General features: G+C 40.4%; 1 protein-coding gene across 1 annotated transcript; it reads right to left on the reverse strand.

Annotated features, from left to right (window-relative positions):
* Positions 1–825: 825 nt before the first annotated feature.
* ppp1r14c (protein phosphatase 1, regulatory (inhibitor) subunit 14C) lies at positions 826–21,374 on the reverse strand. The gene is made up of 4 exons (XM_079337030.1): positions 20,969–21,374; positions 5,943–6,026; positions 5,104–5,136; positions 826–3,395 (listed from the first exon to the last, which is right to left on the reverse strand). The coding sequence occupies exons 1-4, from the start codon at positions 21,200–21,202 to the stop codon at positions 3,321–3,323; spliced, it is 426 nt and encodes a 141-aa protein (XP_079193156.1). The 5' UTR covers positions 21,203–21,374; the 3' UTR covers positions 826–3,320.
* Positions 21,375–22,167: the final 793 nt, after the last annotated feature.

Genomic DNA, 22,167 nt, shown 5'->3' on the forward strand with positions numbered 1-22,167 from the left:
TTGATTAGTTTGCGTTGACAGACCATGCAGCTCGAAGTCTCACCGTTTGTAATCTTTCTCAGAGCCCTCAGTGAAGCCTCTTAAATAACACTAAATTTGTCTTCGAGATCCATGAACACTTTCTACCTAGCAACAGTGTACAGTCGGCTGGTAGGGTAGTCCATATGGGGCAGGACATGTCGCAGAGAAAGGTTACTCATGCGCACATTGAGCAATAATGTCATACCCTGATGAGCACTTTAAAGAATCAGACAGAGCGCGGGACTGTCCTACTAAACTACGCCGCCTCACTGTATGGCACTGAGGACGAGCACATTGGCAACCACAATGCTCAGAGATGCCCCTGGTGCGAGAACACACACACACACACACACACACACACACACACACACACACACACACACACACACACACACGATCAACTTTCACAACATAAATTACAGTAGTCAGGAGTATGTTTGACTGTTTGGAGTATACTTTTTTTTTATCTCTTGAGAGTTATACTGGAAGATTATTAATGGTCTCATATCTGCCATTTTAAGTACCATTAGCTTAGCATAAATACTTTTGAGAAACAGGGTTTTAATTTTTTACTGTGTAAATGTTGTGATTGCGTGTAAATGTTGTGATTCCTTTTCTTGTTCAATTGTCCCCCCCCCTCACACTTTACGGTCTGCTGGCTGTTATGCAGAGATGTAATATCCAATGTAAAAATCAGGTGTTTTATATGTAACTCTCAGAGGAAAGCAAGTAATGAATCACCAAAAGTAATAATAGAAGAGGCACACACATCTTTTATCCATTGAACACTCACAGATACACATGTAAGACTTCTGTTCAAACAGTAGAGTCCTTCATTTTTATTATCAGCAAAAAACAAACCACACACCACACTACATTTTAAAAACAAGAATGCTTATTGTGGATGTACAGAAATCAAATCTGCTGAAAAAATGTCATATTTTAGTCTTCATAATAATTATTATAATATGAATAATAAAAGGTATAAAAAGGAAAGTGTTTTATTTCTTAAATTAAAAATCATTGGGCCAACAAAATGTTCCCCTCTACATGCGATTTAAAAAATACATGCAAACTTAAAGCTTTCTAGTATGGACACTTTTAAAATACTTTCCACATAAAATCCCCCAAATTATAAAATATCAGCCTATTGCCCCTGAACTGTTTCCTTACAGTAAAAAAAAAAAAAAATCTTATGGCGCACCTCAACACGAATTCTCACATCACAGTTGCCTATAATGGCTGGCCCTTTTAACATTTCCTTTCACTACATCATCGGGATCTTTTTTTTTTTGTTATCAAATCATCCTCTGGAAGCAGGTTGTGATGACATCTATCCAGCCTGTTTCAATTGGAGGAAAGGGAATGCAAAGAGGATTCTGCTTTAAACTGTATGCCCCCTATTCAGGCGTACGCATCCAGCAGACACATTTCTCTGGCATCACTCAACAGTGAACATGTGTTTCATACAACCAAAACCTGGGAAGAACATCAAAAACAGCACCATTTTTCAAATATTTCCTGGATTCTCTCCAACGTGACTGTCACGTTGTTTTAACACAAAATATGTTCTATAAAGTCAGACATGTTAGCTTAGTCAAAAAAAAGGATTAATATTTTTTGCTTGATTATAAGTCATATCTATTCTCTTTTACAGTGTTTTTTTCTCTCTTGGTAGCATGCATGACGGGTGCTTTGCAAGTGTTGTGTTAAAATCAAACATTGCCCTGCTTTTGTCTTTGGCCGCTGAAGGTTTAAATCACATGGCAGGTTTGGGACTGCTCCATTTCGGTCAGCTGTGTGACTGCTCAGAAATGAAACTGGACCCAACCCAGTAACACGAGTCATGATTGTGCCAGAGCTTACAGGTTGTTTTTCAGTGTGTTGGTGCAGGGAGGTAATTAACGACAATAAATAAATTAATCCACCTCTTAAACCTCCTGGCATTATGCAACATATTTTTCTGCAACCTAGAAAAGTCTTCAACATTTTTTTATACTCTGATGTGTAACAAAATGAACAAAACAATCTATATGGAAACGCTGTGTCACTCTAAAGCCTCCATGACGTACAGTATGACATTTAGGATGGAATACTCCCAGTTTTGGCACACCTCATCCGTAAAAGACTTGACAGGTTTAAAGAGTCAAAGTTTCAAGTTGTCCTCATACATATTTGTCATTGGGTTCTGAGTAGTTAAGTTTCAGTGTTGAAAAAAAAAGTGAACTGATCCTGAATGGTCCTTAAAGGCAACAACAACCACTGTTTTAGAGGTGAGTTAGCAGAGTAAAGTGTACCAGGGTGATGGGGGGGGGGGGACTTACAAGTTTGGGCTTTGTGCTTAAACCTAGATGATGAACTGATATGTAATCTGATGAGGTGTGAATTATGTATAACCAGGTGTAACAGAATAAGCGAAAGGCTGCCAATCATACAGGTTTTGTAGCCTCCTGAAGAGAACTGCAACACCCATCATGCCTTGCTGTGGTGAAGTGTTCTAGAACAGCAAGTAAACGGCAAAACTGTCACTATGTCAGTCTTGTTTGCAAAACCGTCCCCACTGTTCCCAGAGTTTACACATCACAAAAAAGGACATAACTGATGTATTAACGCCTTGTGTTATAAACAAACACAAAACTACAGCCCTCACATTTGAAAGCAGAGTGAGGATGAGCAGGGTTGACTTTAAAGTAGCACAACAACTTGAAGACAACATTTCAATCACATGAACAATAAATGGCAACACACAGTACATTTTGTAAAAAGAAGTAACAACAAAATACCTCGGTAAAAAAAGAAAGACCATGAAGCATTGTGTTTACATAGTGCTATAGCTAGTTTCACACCTACCGCAGTACAAACATGTTATGTCCACCTCCCTTTTTGAAATTTTTTTGTGTCGAAGTCTGAATGGCTGTTGCGATTACAGCATTTGCTTGTAACATGGCTCAAAAAATAAGTTGGCGTTGGTATTAAAGCACAGTTGCAGTTCAGTCTGGCACGTTCTGGGGTTTTACTTTTTATTGTGGCTGGATGCTTTTGAACCGTGTTGGCTCCGCTTGTTAAGTACCTTTAAACAGTCCAATATTATTATATACCTTGATATTCTATGTGATTGTAAAATGGATGAAAAGTGCTAAATGCATGGAGCTATGGTGCATGTTTGCATGTTGCAGAATAGTTACTAATGTTGTAATGTTTAGATAAGTTATTCTTCATGATGAGAGTCCATGTCAAGTGGGTTAAGTAGGTGGAGCTGAGATGACGTAGTGGTTGGTTGATGGTGGGCATTACAGCCATTATAGGCCCTTCTTAGATGGTGCACTGAGTTTTCTCATTCCCCTTATCCTGCCAAGCAACTCACGGACAAAGACCTGCAAAAAAAAGGAGAAATGGGTTAGATAAGCAGTTTCACACAATACTCTAACACACAGCCCTTACTCAGGGAAAAAACATGTCTTTAGGGATTATCAAAGATATCAGATCAGACGAATCCAACACAATTAAAACTACTAATGGTAAGTGCTGATTTAAAATATATACAACTAGTGGATACCAATGTCATCCTAGCATAAACATTAGAACTGTGAGTAATAGATTTCCAAGCCAAATGGAATTTATGTAATTGAATGAAGTGTACCTCTGATTTTGCCAAAGATTAAAGGAGCAATATGTAACTCTGATTTGTAGGGTTAAAAACTGGCGTTGTAGCCCAAATTCAAAAAAACGTTTAGAACTGTCTTCCCCCCGAATAAGTTATATCTTAAACCGCCCAGTTTTTAAGGTTCTAGTGATAATGTTAAATTAAGCTCTTAAATTGTGACAACAAAACAAGCGGTGTCAGTCATCTCATCTAACTACAGCAAATAACTTAATTCCCAAGTCAAAAAAAATAAGAAAATTAGTGCTTTAAACTATTTGAATTTACACTGATTGAAAAATAAACGAATCAATGAACTCCAAAGTTAAGGTGATACTACCTGTCATATATATTTGAAAAAATACTGGATTTTTAAAAGAGCAAACTCAGTAAGGAAATATGACAACCCAGATCTTATGCTTAAGGAAGACGTTGTACTGAGGCCCACCACTACGATGAAGAATATTCTGGATGATAATCCCACTCATTTATACCAGGGGTGACACTGCACATGACCTAATTACTGATGGCTCCCCCTCCTCTATCGTCCTCTGTCTCCCTCCTCTCCTCCTCTCTCTCCTCCTCTCGCCCATCATTTCCTTCTGTCTATGCCTTCTATTTTCCCAGTATAGTGATCTCATTCCTTCTTTCATCTTCCCTACCTTTTTCACAGTTACCTTTTCTCTCCATCCTTTCTGTCTTTCACTTTTTATCTCCCAGCTGACGCCTCCTTTGTGGGATTGTGTTTAAAATGGCATCTGTGCTGCTCCATTCTCAGGGGATTACAACGCATTAGTAGAGTGTGTGTGTATGTACGAGTGTGTGTAGGTGTGACACGTATCAGCGGCTGTCAACCTGGCTGGATAATTCTGTAGCTTTGGATACCATGCAGTGACCTTGAAGAGGTTGTCACATTGACCTCATGCCAAACACACACACACACACACACACACACACACACGCACACACACACACAGATGACAGATGGGGAGTCTAGCCTGGCTGAGATCACCGTATGTAGAGCTAATGTGATTGGTCCATTGTACTTTTAATCACCAAAATAGCTTATCTCTACCTTACCCGAACTGGGATGCTTAACACTCTGTGTACACACCCCTCACCACAGTAACACTCACATGCAAACCATTAACAAATCTTTTAACTTGCTGATAAGTTTAGCATGGTTGTAAACAGTTATATTGCTAGCATACTGCTAACATGCTGTTATATTAAGGTCAAAGTTACATTTGAAAGAGAAAGACGTGTATGAGTGTCAGCAGACTTGTATTATCCACAAACACACTGACGCTTCGACACACTTACAGATCGAACAGCACTCACATGAGCATCAATAATAACGTCTGTCTACACCCAAGAGCTGCTAGTTTATTGATATTATGTGTTTCATTGTATGTAGGAGACAGACAGAAAAACACACTGACCTCTGTTGGTTTGTAGCAGTCTGTTAATGATTCCTGCAGAAAAAGGCAAAAGAAATTGAGTCAGTTTTAAAAGATAGAAAATACAATTCACAATTCACTACATTCAAAAAACAATTTTTTTAGTTACTGAAATACAACAGAAAATATAACATTCTGAGTCATCTGTTTTGTTGTTGGTTGGTGTTTGGCTTAAGTTTTTTACTTTCTAAATGATGACAGCAAAATGGAGTCATTTCAAGATATTGTCAGTGGTCTGTGGTCAAACTGAAAGACAGATGTGAAAGAGGGTTGTGCCAATCATCATTTCTCAGTAACAGGCTCTGGTATGTGTCAGATCCAACCCACATTCTTGAGAGTTTTAGCTCTTACCCACTGCTAGAATATGTAGGGCTTCCATGCTACTTCTTTGGCCTTGGCATGTTTGGAAGAGCTAAGTTTCATAACAGTAAGGGTTGGTTACATAACGTGGACATGACACATAGACTAATCGATCGAACAGTTCATCTTATCAATCTTTGTTTTTTGGTGGGGCCTTTATTAGAGGGACATGAACGTGGATAGAGTAGGAAATCGGAGAGAGAAAGAGTGGGGAATTGAGATTTTGGATTTGACCCAGGCGGACCTTCCAAGGACTACAGCCTGTGTACATGTGGTGCACAAGCTAACCACTCTTCAACCTGCGCCCATTGTTAATCAAATCTACTCCTAACAAAAACTGGGTTTAGGCCCAGTTAGGGCTGGAGGTATGTGAGTGCAGGCCGCAGCAGTAGAAAAATGTCTTTCAATTCACTAACATTAAAAAAACACAGAAACACTATCAGCCACACGTGGATGTTTACCTGCAGTTTGCTGGCTCTTTCGTCATCACTGTTAACTTCCAACAGGTCGTCTATGTCGATCTCTACCTCTGGCATCTCTTCCTCCTGAAAAGCAGATTAACACTTGATCAATTAGCTGCCAAAAGAGATGCAGGCCAAGGAAACACTAGCATGCAAACAATAAGAGGTAAACAGAACATTAAAATAGTGTTTGTTTGACATTTGCTACAGGCCTTTCCTTTGTTCAGACACAAACACATTATGAAAACCAACCCAAACTACCTCTAAGCACATAGCCAAGTCTGTATTAAAAACCCTATTTCCTCACCAAACAGCCTGTACATACTCTGTATTTGCATATTAGGAGCAAACATCACATGGAAATGTCATTGTGCTACTCAGCACTGCAGGGCAGGGCTGTTTGGTGGTTTGTTGGTTAGAGGCTGCGTTCTGCTCTCCACCACTTCAAAAGGTCCTGTTTTCTCCTGCTCCACTTTATTTCACCACGAGGCCTGTGCAAAACGAGGTATAAAGAAGGGAGGATCAACCTTTCCATCACAGCTATGATTTTCTTCTTTCCTTTCCTAATACCAACATCTGGGAGTATGCACGTCAATGCACCATCTTTTAACTTTACTCCTTTGACTTGGAGCAATACTTACAGTAAGTCTAGTTATCAGAATTCTGATTAGTAAGGAAAAAAATCTGAACTCTGCAAATTTTGGATAAAAGTCCATATCAGAATTGAGATATACAATATAGCTTTCATTCAAAGGGGAAGTCTGTCCTGGATGTGTCGTGGGAAGTAAGGATGTAGATGTTTAAGGATCAAACGGACTGCAGGAGACCAACGTTTGTGTATTCAGACCTTCAGCCTCTATACGTCTGGCTTAAAGTTGCCAGTACTATAATCTTCTCTCAACTACCTTCTATCATCTAAGATCTTTATTGTTGGGTTTCAATAAAGACCCACGTTCAGCCTCCTTTTGCATGAAGAATCAACAGCCTCTTCTTGAGCCATTTCAACCTTTCAGAAACTTCAGCACATTGTTTTCCATATTTGGGTATTGTATCACCAATAAGTCTTGAAGTTTTCTCCCTCTCTTTCTGAGCAACAATGTATTGAATGGTTTTCTCTCTATACAACAATAAGCTATAGAGAGCATCAGAAAAGATACAAAAACTCTCAAGGAGAAAATTACACAAACCAAAGAGATGATTGCTACATCCCTTCACCAAGATTGCACTAACATTAAAGCTGCATCCACTTTTAAACTTGGCCGTGTGTTTGTGGGTGTTTATCTCGAACTTTTGCCCGGAGCTTGCGCTGGTATTAAACACAGAAATATGAAAGATGGAAGGATGATTTGATTGTAGCTCTGAGCACTAAAGCTCAGTATGACTTTTTATGTTGGTTGGTGGGTTGATGTGTACAGAATTGAATTAGCTGAAAAATACAACTTGAAACGACAAAAAGCAAATCAGGTTCCCTGCATTTTCTCAGTGTAAGTACAGATGAATGACTTTATCTTTAGTCCATAAATCTGAGGATACATTTACAGAAATGTATGTTCTTTAAATATTTAAACACCACATTGGTAGTGGTTTACATGTCTAAATTAAACCTGACTTTAGTGACACTCCTGGCTTGCACATATCTCATTTGCATTTGTTCAAACACACACACACACACTTACACACAAGGCTAACCCACATTCATCCTTATTCCTGAGCCGCTAAGAGGCCTTTACACAAGCAGCATTTTAAGCACCTCAGTCTCACTACAAACGAGACCCTGCTCCGACCTTCTTCCCTGAAATCTCTCTCTCTGCGTCTTAGCGAGGAGGTCTCGGTCTTAAATCCCACCTCGTTTAAGAAACAGAAAAAGAGACTAGGAGAAATGAGGGGAATGTGGCGGAACATATCAAAGGCTGTCATCTATTAGTTTAGAAGTGTGTGTGTGCAGGTGTGTGTGTGTGTGTGTGTGTGTGTGTGTGTGTGTGTGTGTGTGTGTGTGTGTGTGCAGGTGTGAACCAAAGGACTATGGTTAGATGCAAATGCACAACACCAGCATAGAGACAAGTTATTTTACTGACTGGTGGGTGGTAGTTGTGGTGTAACATGCAACATATCCAACAAACCTTTCTGACAGAAAAAAAGATATGGTTCAGTTAATGGGATTGTTTTGTGATTCAGCTACAACCTTTTATAAATATCAAATTGCATTAAAAAAAAAAGGAGGTAAGGATACACCTGGTTGCGATTTTTAGATTCTTTAGCTTGATTATTTTACATGGCTTCAGGTTTTATAAAAGGCTGTTGAAAATATAAACAGGGCAGCTAAATGATTTCTTTAGGTCCCAAAAGGTTGACAGGCACCTTGAGCCAAATGACAGAATGACACAAAATAGATTCAAAACCAGCATTTCTATAGTGAAAGTCAGTTAGTGTGTGTGTGTGTGTGTGTGTGTGTGTGTGTGTGTGTGTGTGTTTGACTCTTCCCTTGTCAGCAAACGGTCCTTCACCCCCTGTCACTGTGATTGGTGATGACTAGGGCAAGCATGGTCTGTGTGTGAAGCATGACTGCAGTCAATTGCCAGCGACGTGCAAATCATCTCCCTCCCACACACACACACACACACACACACACACACACACACACACACACACACACACACACACACACACACACACACACACACACACACACACACACACACACACACACACACACACACACACACACACACACACACACACACACACACACACACACACACACACACACACACAAAACACACACACACACACAAAACACTTTTGCCACCATCAATCTCCTTCAGAGAAACGCTCACCACAGGGCTTTGGCCCTCTGTTGAGCTTGATAGAAAGAACCTGAGTGTGATAAAAACACTGCATGCACTGACAAGAATGGAAACACTCGTCAACCCACTTAACATGCAGATAAACACTGACTGTCGTTTCGTCCGGTTGGTGATTGAGAGCCTAAAATAGTTGAGGTCACACCCAGTAGCCCCAGGGAAAATAACCTCCCATCTTGCCAGCAGCGGAAGGGTGACAAAATGACAGCGCGCAATGTCAGGAGACAAAAATGGACATGCAAGACTAACACATTCACTGGAACACACATTCAAAATGATGCCATGGCAAGGTCAGATTTTTTTTTAGTGGTTACAGCTGAAGATTAAAACAGTCATGTAATTTGTACACTCTTAGAATACATATTTCATGGCAGATGCGAGGTACTCTCTAACTGAGGTACAACAAGAGATGTTTACTTTTGTTTTTGGGTTTTTTTTATGTGTCTTTAAGCAGCACGAAATGCAACCATGAACTACTGGACAGACATGAAGAACAACCTGATGGAAAATGGACATAAGTGCTTCTAGTCTTTTGAGTTTGTATGAGAATGACTAAATAAAAGAGTAGAGGATAACTGTTTTGTGGAGGTATGAGATCAAAGATACATACTAAGTGTGTTGTTTCCATGTGTTAAACAATAAGACATTTTGTGCGTCTGTGCTGGATAAGAATAAATGCAGCATTTATTACAAACGAGGGCACAGTCATATGGATGTAGCAGGGGGAAAATACAGTTCTGTGGAGCTGATCAGAGAGACAACAAGGAGCAGTGTTGTAATGAATGCTACTTCAGTCTTTCTTTTGGCTAGTGAGTAAACAAGGAATTTGCCAAAGAGAGAGAGAGAAAGAAGGAGCAAGACTGACAGCCGGCATGTTATATGTGTGTGGAGAAAGTGAGTGTGCACGTGTGTCAGACTTGTTTTCACTGAAAGCCGAGCAGCTGGCAGCGTGTTCAGTCTGGTTCGTCTGCGTAGAGGTGAATCAAAGCTAACGTATGCAGCCCGACCCTGTGACTCACAACAAGCCATTCACCTCCATTCACACTCTATTCAAACAATACATCAACTTCTCCTTCTGACAGGAAATCACTTCACACGGCCAAGTGATTCATGATCGATCCTATTCTTGGTCTAATATATGAACTAGAACTACCAGTTCAGTTGTATGGAACAGCAGCTAAGATTTCCAGAAGAGGTAATTGCTGAAGTTGTTTTTTTAATGCCAGTTGTGAGAAGATAATTATATAGTATGTATGTTTTCAATGTATCAGTGTAGCTTAAATGTGCCATGCCCACAATCTACAAATAATGACACAATGAATACGTCTACTAGCTAACATGTGCATGAAGCACCATCACTATTAATAGTGAGCTAAAGCCAATGGTAAAGGCAGCAAGGGGTGTCATTAGGTAAGGGGGTGCACGCATGTATATATGAATTGCAAGACTTCCGTTAAAGACATAGAATAATTCTATAGCTGAAAAGGTAGCATAGGACTGTACAGTAGCCTTTTTAAAAAAAATAAAAAAATCTAAATATATACAATACATAAGTAAATATTTACGCCTGAATTTGTGAATGTGCAGTTTCACAACACAGTAAATATCTTTACCTCCTCTGCAGTGTCTTAGTTACAGTGATGAGCTTCTTTTGCCATGGTTAAGTTATTGATGTGACTTTCGATCCACCAGAAGGTCCTTACTTTTTTTTCAAAATAACAGCAGGCTGAAAGTAAAGTACTTTCAGCTTATGATTAGGAATAAGAGGCAAACGTGTATGTTGAAATGCAAAATAATTTAATTTCAACTAATTCAAAATGTATTAAATTGCAATGAATTATTGAAATGTTACAGTGATTAAAGATGTTCATTGTTTGGCAGCCCTTGTCTAAATGCAAAGTATCATCTGACTGCAAGTGTTTGATTTCTGAAACGGCTTTTAATGAAGAAATACAAAAGAAACCTATGCCTATGAAGTGAAACCTTCAAAAAAAAAAAAAAAGTGGTTTACTTGAGCCTGCTAGTGTTGAAAGTTAGAAAAAGGATAACTACTTTGGCCAAAAGCTTTCATTTGGAAAGTCAGGGCATCAGGTAGAGAAGTCAAACACGGAGGCTTAGCAGTCGACACTGCTTTCTATCATTCAGTGTGAAGACACAGAGACAGAGACGGTTTGGTTATCGCCCTGTTTTGAAGAGAGCACAGGAACATGCAGTCTCTGCTTGTATTGTCATATTGAAGGTGAGTTTCTTAATTACACAGCATGTGGCTATAACATCCCAGATCCCCACATAACATCGATAATATTGAGCACACACTTCTTATATCACAGCTCTGTATGCAGGTGATAAAGACTGCAGAGGAAACAGGAAAAAAAAGAGAGACAAAGAACTGGCAAGGAAAGTGTCATTTAACAGTAAAGAGGTGTTTACAATGTTGAGATGATATCGTAAACAGATAAAAGGAACAAAAATATGAAATAGGGCAAAAAAGAAAATAAGGAATGTTTGTTAAATTAGACACCATGCGGAGATAAGAGGTGACAAAACAGTGAAGGAGAAGTGAAAATAAATGATGAGAGGTATGTTAAAGACTCATAATTAGAATGGGAAGAAAGTGAGATGCGGGGAGATGGGGAGCGCACAGATAAGTGGGTCACTGATGGAGCAGAGGAGAAAGAAGAGGAGGATTGCGCAACACAGTCAAACCTCACAGCTCAGCTTTCTTCCTCTCTCGCTACACTGCCACGCTGTGTCACATCAAAGCCAGGAGGAGCTCAAGGTGGGATGAATTTATCTTCTGAGACCGGGTGAGATGAGGGATGGGAGCGTGAGCACTGCACATTAAAGGAAGGGGTTTGAGGGGGGAACAATTAAGATAGCTGAGAGGCCTATGTGGATGTGAGAGAAATGATAAAACAGCTGGAGAGGGTTTGTCAGGCGTCCCATGCAGGTTTTCCATGTCTCAAATAAAATGTCAAGCAAATAACTTGAAGCAGTAACAAAAGAAGATGCTTCTGCAGCTCTTCTTTCCTCCGTATCCTTCGGCAATGCAGTTTGCTGAAACCATGCAGCACGGATGATGTGACTTCACTGTATAAAGTTAGCTGCTGCATGCAGCAAAGGCTCTTTCCCACGCTGATTCAGCTGTACTCTAGAGGACACCGTATATCAGAGAGGAGAAGTGGTAGAAAACTAAGGCTGGGAGGAGGAATAAATCCTCAAAGGAGAACTTCAGCCAAAAATAACCGAGTTGCTGCATGCTGAATTGTTGAATCTAATTGTGATGATAATGTCTTCATTATTCATTCACTCCTTAATGATGTGCTTGATTTGGGTTTCAGTAGCCCTCGTTTGTTTTGAAAGCGCAACTTCCATCGATACTCTCACGGGTAAAATAGGTGTTTGGAGCCGTGGAAGGGAAAATGTGCCTCAAAAAACTGCTCCACAAAATCAGTTTGGATCCATACAATGAAGGAACTTGTCTCTGTGGCTCAACTCTATTTTTTCTTTCTTATAAGGGACAAAAAATATGAGCACAGTACAAAGTTACAAGTGCTACCCCCTTTTTTTCTTGTTTTATTTCAATAAAGAACAATAATCAATAAAAGGCTCAACTCTGTTTACATCAGCACAGTAATATAATATAATGTATTTAGTGCATACAATATTGTAACTGCACCTAGGTGGTGCTTTTCCTCTTTCTAAGAACATATTTCCTTGACTTGAGGCAGTGGAGGTAGACGGAAAAGGACTTATGACAGTCCTGACATGCATATCTTTGACATGTAGTGAAAGTTAGCTTTGGATTTCCTTTATCAGGTGTAATCAGACTCAATTTTTTAGTCATTCTCCAAAGTTGGTCCAATTATACTTTGACATATGTGATGGTGAGCCACACACTGAAGCCACCATTGTTCTTCTTTAGATGCATTTCAAATAGCTTTAGAAACTTTTTATGTTGGAAAATAAATGTATTATGGTTCAGTGAACTTGTCTCGGTTTTGTTCAATTGAAAAGAGGCCTTGACTCCTGAACTTAATGTTAGTTAGACATCAACAACATTCAGCAGCAGTTTGAACTGGCAGAAGAATACAAAAAGTCATGCTTGAGCAATCCCAGATGAAGGCCGTCTTCATGTTGTAAAGAGGTTTCCCAAACTTGTGGTCACATTGTCAACAGGCGACTATTATCTATGGCTAGCCATCGGTATTTCATTTTCAGCTACTGAAAAGTGCTTTGCATCCACATGCCTGTTATTAAATATGCTCTGCAACTGATTTCATCACGTTGTTATTAACTGCTTAAAGAAAAAACAATTACAATTCACATTATTGCAGGGGGAAAAAAGGTCATCTACAAATCATGAAATGCAAATTTCGTATAGCTTTACTGCAGACTTCTCAGACCTGGTAAGCAGCTTGATATACGTTATAAGCTTTCTAACTGGTAACTTATATCCACCTTCATAAATTTTTAAAGTTCCTAGTATAGAATATATGTACACCCGCAGTGATGTATTATTTCTATACAAGGTCAAACTCGTTACAGTCCTGATTTAAAAAAGACTCTGTATTGGTTTAAATTCAGCCATAAAGATGCCAACATCTGTGATTCTTCTAGTGACTCCGTTTCACAGTTTTGTGGTCTGGGAGAGCATGACTATTTGAGTTGTGTATTTATCAGGCATGCAGTCCATCCCTGAGGCTAATATATTGACAGCTGGGGCACATTTGGATCTTTGCTCTCTGCCAACCACAGCTTCAAGCCAAACTGGACTTAAAACATCAGTAGAATCAGAGTCAAAAGATGGCCTCCAGTCCAATGAATGGATTTATTCAAATTCAGCTGTGCTTAGAAAAAAACGTTTTTATAGTGAAGAGATAGGAGCAGTAATTTGTAACAATAAACCATTTTAGCACTTAAAATGCATTATTTTCTACAAATGTAAGATAAGATACTTATTGGATCCTTTGCTATCAAATGTGAGCAACTGTGAAGACACATAAAATACAGACCATCATAAACACACTCGGTTGACTTTGAAAGTCAAAACAATAATCTTCCTTCTCTCAAACTTTTGCTTTTCTCCTTCTCCCTTCATCCGCCCTCTCACAGGCACGCGTGAACGACAGCAGTGTTTCGCATTTGTTCACAGTGCCAACAAACCACAGAGAGTGAATCAGCGTTAGTACACAAGCCAGTTTATAAACTGTGTGTGCCTGCTGACAATGAAACCCAGTGATTAACTGGATCAACTTGGGATGGGAGGAGACGTCAGACGAAGACAAGAAAGTCAGTGTGAGAGTGAAAAGTCAACATCTCTTCCTTTTTACGCACGCCAACAGCAGCTTTCTATTTTCACAATCCTACTATTTCCCATGTTCCTTCTCTTTTCAATTGCAGACAAAATCCTTCAATACAAACCTAAGAGTGAAAAAACGGTATGGCTGAACAAAGACTTTTCAAATGTTGATCTGCATTAAGAAAAGATATCATAATCATCTTCACTTGATCATGAGCTCAAGGTCACTTTTTTTGAACCACAATGCCCTTTATTTGCAAGACTTACGATTAATTTGAATATCCCACAGACACTCTCTTCTTGATTTTTCTATTCTTATATTCCTCCAAGAGTTTAACATAAAAAAAACACCATGACAGCTTTATAGGATCACAGCTAAGCCCATAAGCACAGTAAGCAATACAGGGCTGATGAAATAAAAAAAAAATAAAAAAAACCCATAAAAGACACGGAGTGACTAACATAAATAAATTAAATGAAAACTTGCCTTAATTCAATTTTTGAATCCAACATGATCAGAGTGTGTTCCCATTTTCACCTTCTTTCCTTTTTTTCCTCGGGGTGATAGTCACATACTAATAGGATTTTTTTCTTTCATATTGAGTAACGATTAATTTCCATACTAAGTACTTCGGCGGTATGCATCCTTCTTGGCAAGGTTATCTCGTTACTGACACAGCTATTAAAACTGTCTGTATGCTTGGAAGGTGTGTGATTAAAGTAGCGCACCACAAGACATTGAAGTGCTAATCTGCATGTATGTAAAAGCCACAAGGATGATGGCGGAACAGAAATCTGAAAGGAATATTACAGAGAGGAAGAAGCAGAGGAGGTTAAAACACAGCTTGGTGCGAGGTGGGTCAAAAGAAGTGTTTGAAAAAGAGCGTAGAGAACGACAGCAGGATGAACCATTTGAAAAAGGTGACAGAAAGGGGAACAAACCCAGTTTGACCTCTGCTCGCTCTTTTTGCTTCTAAGACATCCGACACCTTTCTACAGCGTGTTGTGTTTATGACAGTTTCAACAGCTGGTGGCTTTCTGCCCACTAAAAGGCCGACTCCTTTCAACACGTTTGATTAGTTTAGCAGCAGATGAATGTGTCTGCAGGTGTGACATGAGATGTGTCAACACAGGCTTGGACATGGACGGCAAACAAGTGTTTATTTTAGGTCTGTGAAGTTCGAATGGAGGAGAGTAGCACATCGGCCTTTTCCGAATACAGATAACAAACACGACAATGACCTTCCCCAACAGATCCATAAACACATCAGGGTCGCCCATTAAAACAAACACCACATTGGCTAACTATGTCTCCCGATTGGTGCGTCTGTCTGCCTGGCTCAGATCAATAAATTAATAAAACTCATTGTGGACCGAAGCTTAGGATGTGCGTATTTTCTTCCTCTTTATCTGTTTAACTCCCAATCTGCTCTGCCACGTTTCTCCCTTCTCTTTTATGTTCAACATTTTGATATTTGGATTTTTATGGACATTGATTCGTTTCAGATGGGTTTAGAGCACCAAAATGTACATCATAATCACCCGGCTTTACTTGCTGTGAGATGTGCTAAAATAATCACTGAGTTGACTCAAATGTATCCACTGTTAGAAATGATCTATGACATTTTGAATAATGATGATGTACTCCACAAATGCCTGCAGCACAGTATCAACAGTGTATCCAGTAGCATTCTCTCACTGTGTGTCAATATGTGTGTGTGCTTATCCCGCATGCTACTCCTAAAACTATTGAATGTTGCTAATGACTTGGATTGAATTGCAGTGTTTACTCCTCCTCTGCTGCTATGTGACGTTCACATGATACATTCCCAGCCAGAGCACCATGAAAGGCAAGTAAAGGTTGAATGTTATTGACAAGGTCACAGGAAACAGGCATGGGGGGGAGTAGTTAATAATAGGATTAAGATGTTGATGTTTTGTCCACCTAGAGTAGAAGCAAGTGCAGATTTGAGGGAGAGAGAAGTCAGGGACAAACCCTGGACTCTGAAATGCTTGTCATACGGATACACAAAGACGACTGTGATTTAGCCCTCCGACAAATAACGTGAGGGAAATGTGGTTCCCTTTCCCGTGTTGTTGTGATGGTTATTTCAAAAGAAAGGGGACAGGGCTGAGGAGTTTGTATTATCTGTGAGAAGGTCTCCTCAATCTCTTGCTCCATTTGGTCCAATGTGCACCAGGAACTGTGTGTGCTTTTGTGTGTTGTGTGTGTCTACATGTTGAGGACCCATGCTCATCCATCTATGAATAAGAACTCATGAATGCTGGTCACCCAAAATCTGCCATGAAGCAGTGGCCCATCATCAACCCAAAAAGAAAAATATGGAGGACCTATCGCACACCCCTTCAAACCCAAAGACATGAACAGACACACAGCAACACACACAAATACACACATGGCCCGAGGGCATGAGCGCTGCATGTCTGCAGTGTCTGTGCACATGAATATGCTTCATTGAGTGGGGCTCTATTGACGGCCAGCTATGAAAAAGTAGGGCAATACGTTCTGCTGCATGCACCCCGACAACACACACACACACAGACACACACACACACACACAACTGCAGAGTCTGCAGACCAACAACAGATTTACTACTCCATCAGTATCTTCTGCTCGGTTACTCTCACAAATAAGCAGAATAGTGGCCTTTTCCCAGCATCCTCCATTGATTGTGTTGAGGTGCTCTCAGAAAGACAAACAGAAAAATCACTGTGCTGTCACATTCTGACCTTCAAACAGACACACTTGACCTCTGCAATAATCCCATACAGTCTGGTTAAAGACCCCCATGGTGGGCTTCTTAATGATGAGTTGGTAATGAGAAAATTATACTTCCAGTCCTACATCACTAATTTAACATAAAGACGAAATAACAACATTATTATTATTGACCTAATGCAATCTGTGAGAATTAAGATTAGCATCATAAATTATCTTTATTACATATATCAGAATGTTTTTTAATACTACAAGATCTTATTTGTTGTGTTACACAACTAAGAATGACTGACATCAATGTAGAAGAAAATGACAAGCAGAGAATAAGCAGCTGTAGTCAAAGTTTGCGTCACAGGCCTTCTCTCTATTAACGCATCCCCCCTCTGTCTCCTTTATTTACTTTTCTATCTGTCCTTTGAGTGCTGAAATGAAGTGAGGCAATCCCAGGAGAGTGAAATCAATCTCTAACAGAACTCACCTTCAGTTATCCTGTCGCCCACAGAGTTAAAGAAGAACAGAGGTCGAGGAAAATGTAAACTGACCACCGACAAAATAATTCAACAAAATACTTTAAGAAACATTTCAATCAGAAAACTCACATTTACATTGTTTTCAAAGATTTATTGCAGCAGCAGAACATAATTTGAGTTTGGCATCGAGGCTCCGACCTTGTCACTCCTCGAAAATGTATTTTACGTGCAGAAATTGAGAAGTGATGATGACATAATATCTGAAACCCCAGTCGGAGCCAAGTAGATGCTGGTGTGGTGCAGCACTGGTACAAGACAGCAAAGCAGTAAAACAGCAGGGGGAGAGAAAAGAAAAAGGATATCTTGCAGTTCAATTAGATCTCACCATTGAAGGGACGTGTGTGATCTGAGATTGTGAGAATGACACGTCAGTGTGTAAACAGTGCAGCTTGAGTTGTTTGCCTGAAATAATTTACAGACATCGTCCCTTTCAGCGAAACAATATCACTGTAATAAATACTTTACATAAGCATAATGTTTGTTTCAAGGTTAGAGAAATGTCTACATTTCCAGGAAAGAGTAACAATACCACTCTTGTATGCGCATGCTAAATGAAGCTAGCAACACCTTGTGAACAGTAAACTTAAAAAATAAAAAAAACAGTAAATATGAAACACAACTATGATGTGTTGTCCAGTTAGTGTTAGAGGTTCCACAAGGTGGAGTTTTGTAACTTTGACATTTTGAACTGGGCTAGCCTTAATGCCTTATTGCCAATCTTTATGCTAAGCTTTGTGTCGCTAACTTTCCTTTTACTGTACAGACATGAGAGTGGAATCAATCTTCTCATATGAACCTTAGCAAGAAAACAGCATTTTTACCTTTTTTTTTTGGTGATCTCTTAATAGCAAGTTATTCACGCCGATAAAAAATATTTTTAATACATTATATTCTTTTCTCCTTTTTTTTAAAGTTGTTTTGTGTTACATCTAATAAACTCTTCTCCTGTGTTCCGGTAATTGAAAACAAAATTCAATTTGTTTGAATTAACCCCTTTTGGCACACTATTAAAATACATCAGCTCACCCTTACACAAACCCACTGCGTGATGTCCTTCAGTATCAGGTTTTCCTATGAAACTGATACAGAGGCTGACCTTTAAGCCTGCCTGCCACAGTCAAATCAGCAGTCTCTTCCTCGCCCTATAAGACACACACCAAAACATATACACTCCTGTGTGTAAGTCTGAACAGGGAGGTGTTAACAAACATTCAGAGTGTGTAACTTCCTATTTACAGCCCTGTGACGAAAAACATCGCCAGCAGAGCAGTTTAAGTGCACTTACTCAAACACTGCCACGGTCTATCTATTCATGGATGATTGGATAGATGCACGGATGAAAGTAAGCCTCAACAATGCACCAAAGTGACAACATGTCAAAATAATGATGCACTGGCTTTATTATGCGTTGTCGTCTGTTGCATTGCTCTCTACCAGCAGTCAACACTGTGCTTCTTCCTCTAGCCAGCATGATGTCAGACGTACCCCGGGATTATCATGTTATATTATCCCATTTTGTTTAGTGAAAGATGTGAGGAGGTGTGATGCTGCTCAAGAAAAATGAGAATACAAGAGGGAAGACTTTTTCATGCAGTAATGCAATAATGGAAAAAAGACTGACTGCATCCTGTGATTTATTTAGATGCTAAACATACATTTGCATTAAACAAATCACAAGTTGAAGGATAAAGTGGAAACAGTGCCTGACCAAAACGTGACTCCCATGGATCAATATTGGCCCGGTGCTCTCCAACCTTTCATCCAAACATCAAACAACAGTCAATTCGCGTGGGGGGAAGCATCACATAACTTGTAGATCAAGCACACCTGCTGACGGTGGACTGACACATCCAAGAGCTCAGCTTTGAAATGTAAACCTGGTCCACACTCAGACAGGCTATGCTGCCCTTTATTCAACTTGAATGAGAAACGCAGGACGATACAATGGGGGAAAAGGTTGCAAACAAGAGGACAGCCAAAATAGTAGCTTATGGCTGCAGAATAGATTCACTTTGGGAAATGCTTCTGAGGTTAGAGCTGTTTGGAGCTACAGGGACTGATCATGGCTACCCGAACATGATGATAGTCAATTTGCCTACAGTATGGGGAGAAAGGATTTGCATTGCAATGCTCTGTCAGCAGAGAGACAAACCGAGACAGAAAATCATGCTTTGATGTTGACATTAAGAGTCCAGCTGTGATTTGTGCAGGTGTTTCCCTTCTGCACATGCAAACAACCTGCCATCAATCTTAGAAACAGCATAACCTATAGGCATAATTACCTCCACACACAACCACAACGAATACCTGGAAGTGCAAAAATGTCTGCATCCTTATGAGATTCCGGTGCTTTCTGACAGGTTTGTGTGTACATGTGTGCCTACATGCTCACACAACCTGCTACATCCCTGATATGCGGGCAAGGTGGTAGACATACTGTATGCCTCTGGTGTGTGTGTGTGTGTGTGTGTGTGTGTGTGTGTGTGTGTGTGTGTGTGTGTGTGTGTGCATACAGTAGTTTGTGCAGACCCTCTTTTTCCAGGAAGGGCGTCAGAGCCATGAGGAGGTGATTGGCTGGTGAGGAGAGTCACAGCATCAGCACATCCTTAACCCACTGCCCTTCTTTCCTCTGCTCCCCCTTGTGCAACCCCATCCCCCCTCTTAGCTCGATATGGCAGCATACTGTGTAGCAGCGGGGACACACACACACACACACACACACACACACACACACACACACACACACACACACACACACACACACACACACACTTCTACATCACCTATGGTATATCTCTCTATCTGCCATCCCCATCTCTCCTTTTTTTTCCCCACACACACTTCACGCAGCCCCTCCTGTGTTCAACCCTTCATAATGTGACTTGTGAACGTGAGAGCGCAGAATAATCGGGCAGTCAATATTGTCTGGCGACATATCCATTCTTGAAAGGTGAGGGTCGGAAATGTGCCACAGAAACGTCAGAAGAATTAATTCACGGAGAAAATAGTCACTTTTTTTACATCAGGGAAACACTAGTATGACTCCTTACTGTTTAAAATACTCGTGCAAACCAGTTACAGCAATAATTTAATAGACGTACAGTAAAGTGATTGTAATCTCCCAAAGAATGAAAAACGCGATCGGTGCGTAAAAGGCGCAACCGTGCGGTTTCTCTCGCACTGATTTATTTAGACGAACCAGCCATCCACCTTTCTCTTTCTCTCTGCACCTGAAAGATGGACGTGATAAAATGAGGAGACAACACAGCACTCCAGAGAGTGAACAGCAGTCCAGCGAACAGCCACGTAACTACACCAGACAGATTTAGTGTGGTTTCAACATCCCTGCACTCTCGCCTCGACAGAAGCGACAGCAGAGGACAAAGAGACTCCATAAACCTGAAGGGACAGGCTGTTTGATGGATTTGGTGGGCATATGACAGATAATTGTTAAAATCAATAAAATTGGCACAGAATCTAAAGATGACAAGTTCCTCTGTATGTCCTTCACTCGGCTTCACTTGTCTTTGTCAACCTGTCTCTCTCGCTCTCTCCGTGTCCTTATGTGACAATAGCGCGCGTGTCCACTCACCTCACAGTCGTACAACTCGCTGAGCTGCTCGATGATCCACTCCTCCAGCACCAGTCTTTTCCGCAGCTCTTTCCTGTCGTACTTGACAGTCACTTTGCCCTGTTTCTTTTGCACCGGGTCGTCCCCGGTGATGGGACCGGTTCCCACACAGGCGACGCCGTTCGCAGGTTGGAAGAATACCCGACTTCCAGCGGTGGGCAGCGGGGCGCTGGTCTCGGTACTTGCGGCCGACATTGCGGGATGTGGAGGCTGCTTATTGAAGAAATGTGTGAATGAGTGGGAGCTGCTGTGGTGCAGAGAGGGGCTGAGGGTTACACGGCGAACAGGAGGATGATGAGGATCTTTTAAACAGCTGCTATTTAAAGCGCAGCGCCGGAGACAGCCGAGAGGCGGAGCGAACACTGCAAGAAATGAGCGTCTGAGGTGCATGTCTCATGCTAAAAATGTCATCTCATGTTTACCTAGAAAAATGAATGCATTTTTATTCTGTGAAGCAGCATGACATTACGGCACTCTGTATCTGTTTACTCAAGTACTAAAGGGCATGACTATTCCACTTTATTTACCACCTCAATTAAAAGGAGGGCTTGATTTGAATAAAAGTCGTCTTTCTTTTAAAATAGGACACGTTTAAAATCGTCTTAGGGTTTTTCAGATAAACTACATTTGAAGAAGATTCACGCGTGTTAAAATTATATCACAAGTTGTTGTTTTTTTGCAGTGTGCCAGCCAAAATTCCCTGAATGGTGCTCGTCTGTCTTTACCAGAGTGCACTGGAGAGAATTTGGAGAACAGATGCTAGAGGGCTTCAGGGGAGGGTCATTCTAATGCTCATCTACCCCCTCGATGGACCATACTGGTTGAGCTACAACTTATAGTGTATATTATAGTCCTCTTTAGCTGATGTGCACATCTGATACTGGAGCACGTTTCAAATGATTGTGAATCCACAGATTTCAGGCTGCCGTGAGGAGAGTTCTCTGCGCCACCTGCTGGTCAAATGTGTGTCCCGTCTAACACATACACTGCATGGAAATATGCAGAATGTTGTTTCACAGTAGTTACACACACGCTGGTTTATTCACTTATTAACTGTGCAATAAATAACTAATGTTGTTGTTTTGTGCCCCAGAAATGTTATTCCGTTCAATAACTATTTAGTGTGCTCACAAACTATCATTGTATAGTATCCCAAAGTT

This window comes from Symphodus melops (genome assembly GCF_947650265.1).
Source record: "Symphodus melops genome assembly, chromosome: 1".
Classification (NCBI taxonomy): domain Eukaryota; kingdom Metazoa; phylum Chordata; class Actinopteri; order Labriformes; family Labridae; genus Symphodus; species Symphodus melops.

What these genes read in the sequence shown, in the direction of transcription:
- ppp1r14c (XM_079337030.1), bottom strand. Translation starts at nt 21,202, where the DNA reads ATGTCGGCCGCAAGTACCGAGACCAGCGCCCCGCTGCCCACCGCTGGA. An exon ending in GCGAGTTGTACGACTGTGAG is followed by an intron (nt 6,027 to 20,968) that starts GTGAGTGGACAC and finishes TCTGCTTTTCAG; the next exon opens with GAGGAAGAGATGCCAGAGGT. An exon ending in ACTGCTACAAACCAACAGAG is followed by an intron (nt 3,396 to 5,103) that starts GTCAGTGTGTTT and finishes TTTTTTTTGCAG; the next exon opens with GTCTTTGTCCGTGAGTTGCT.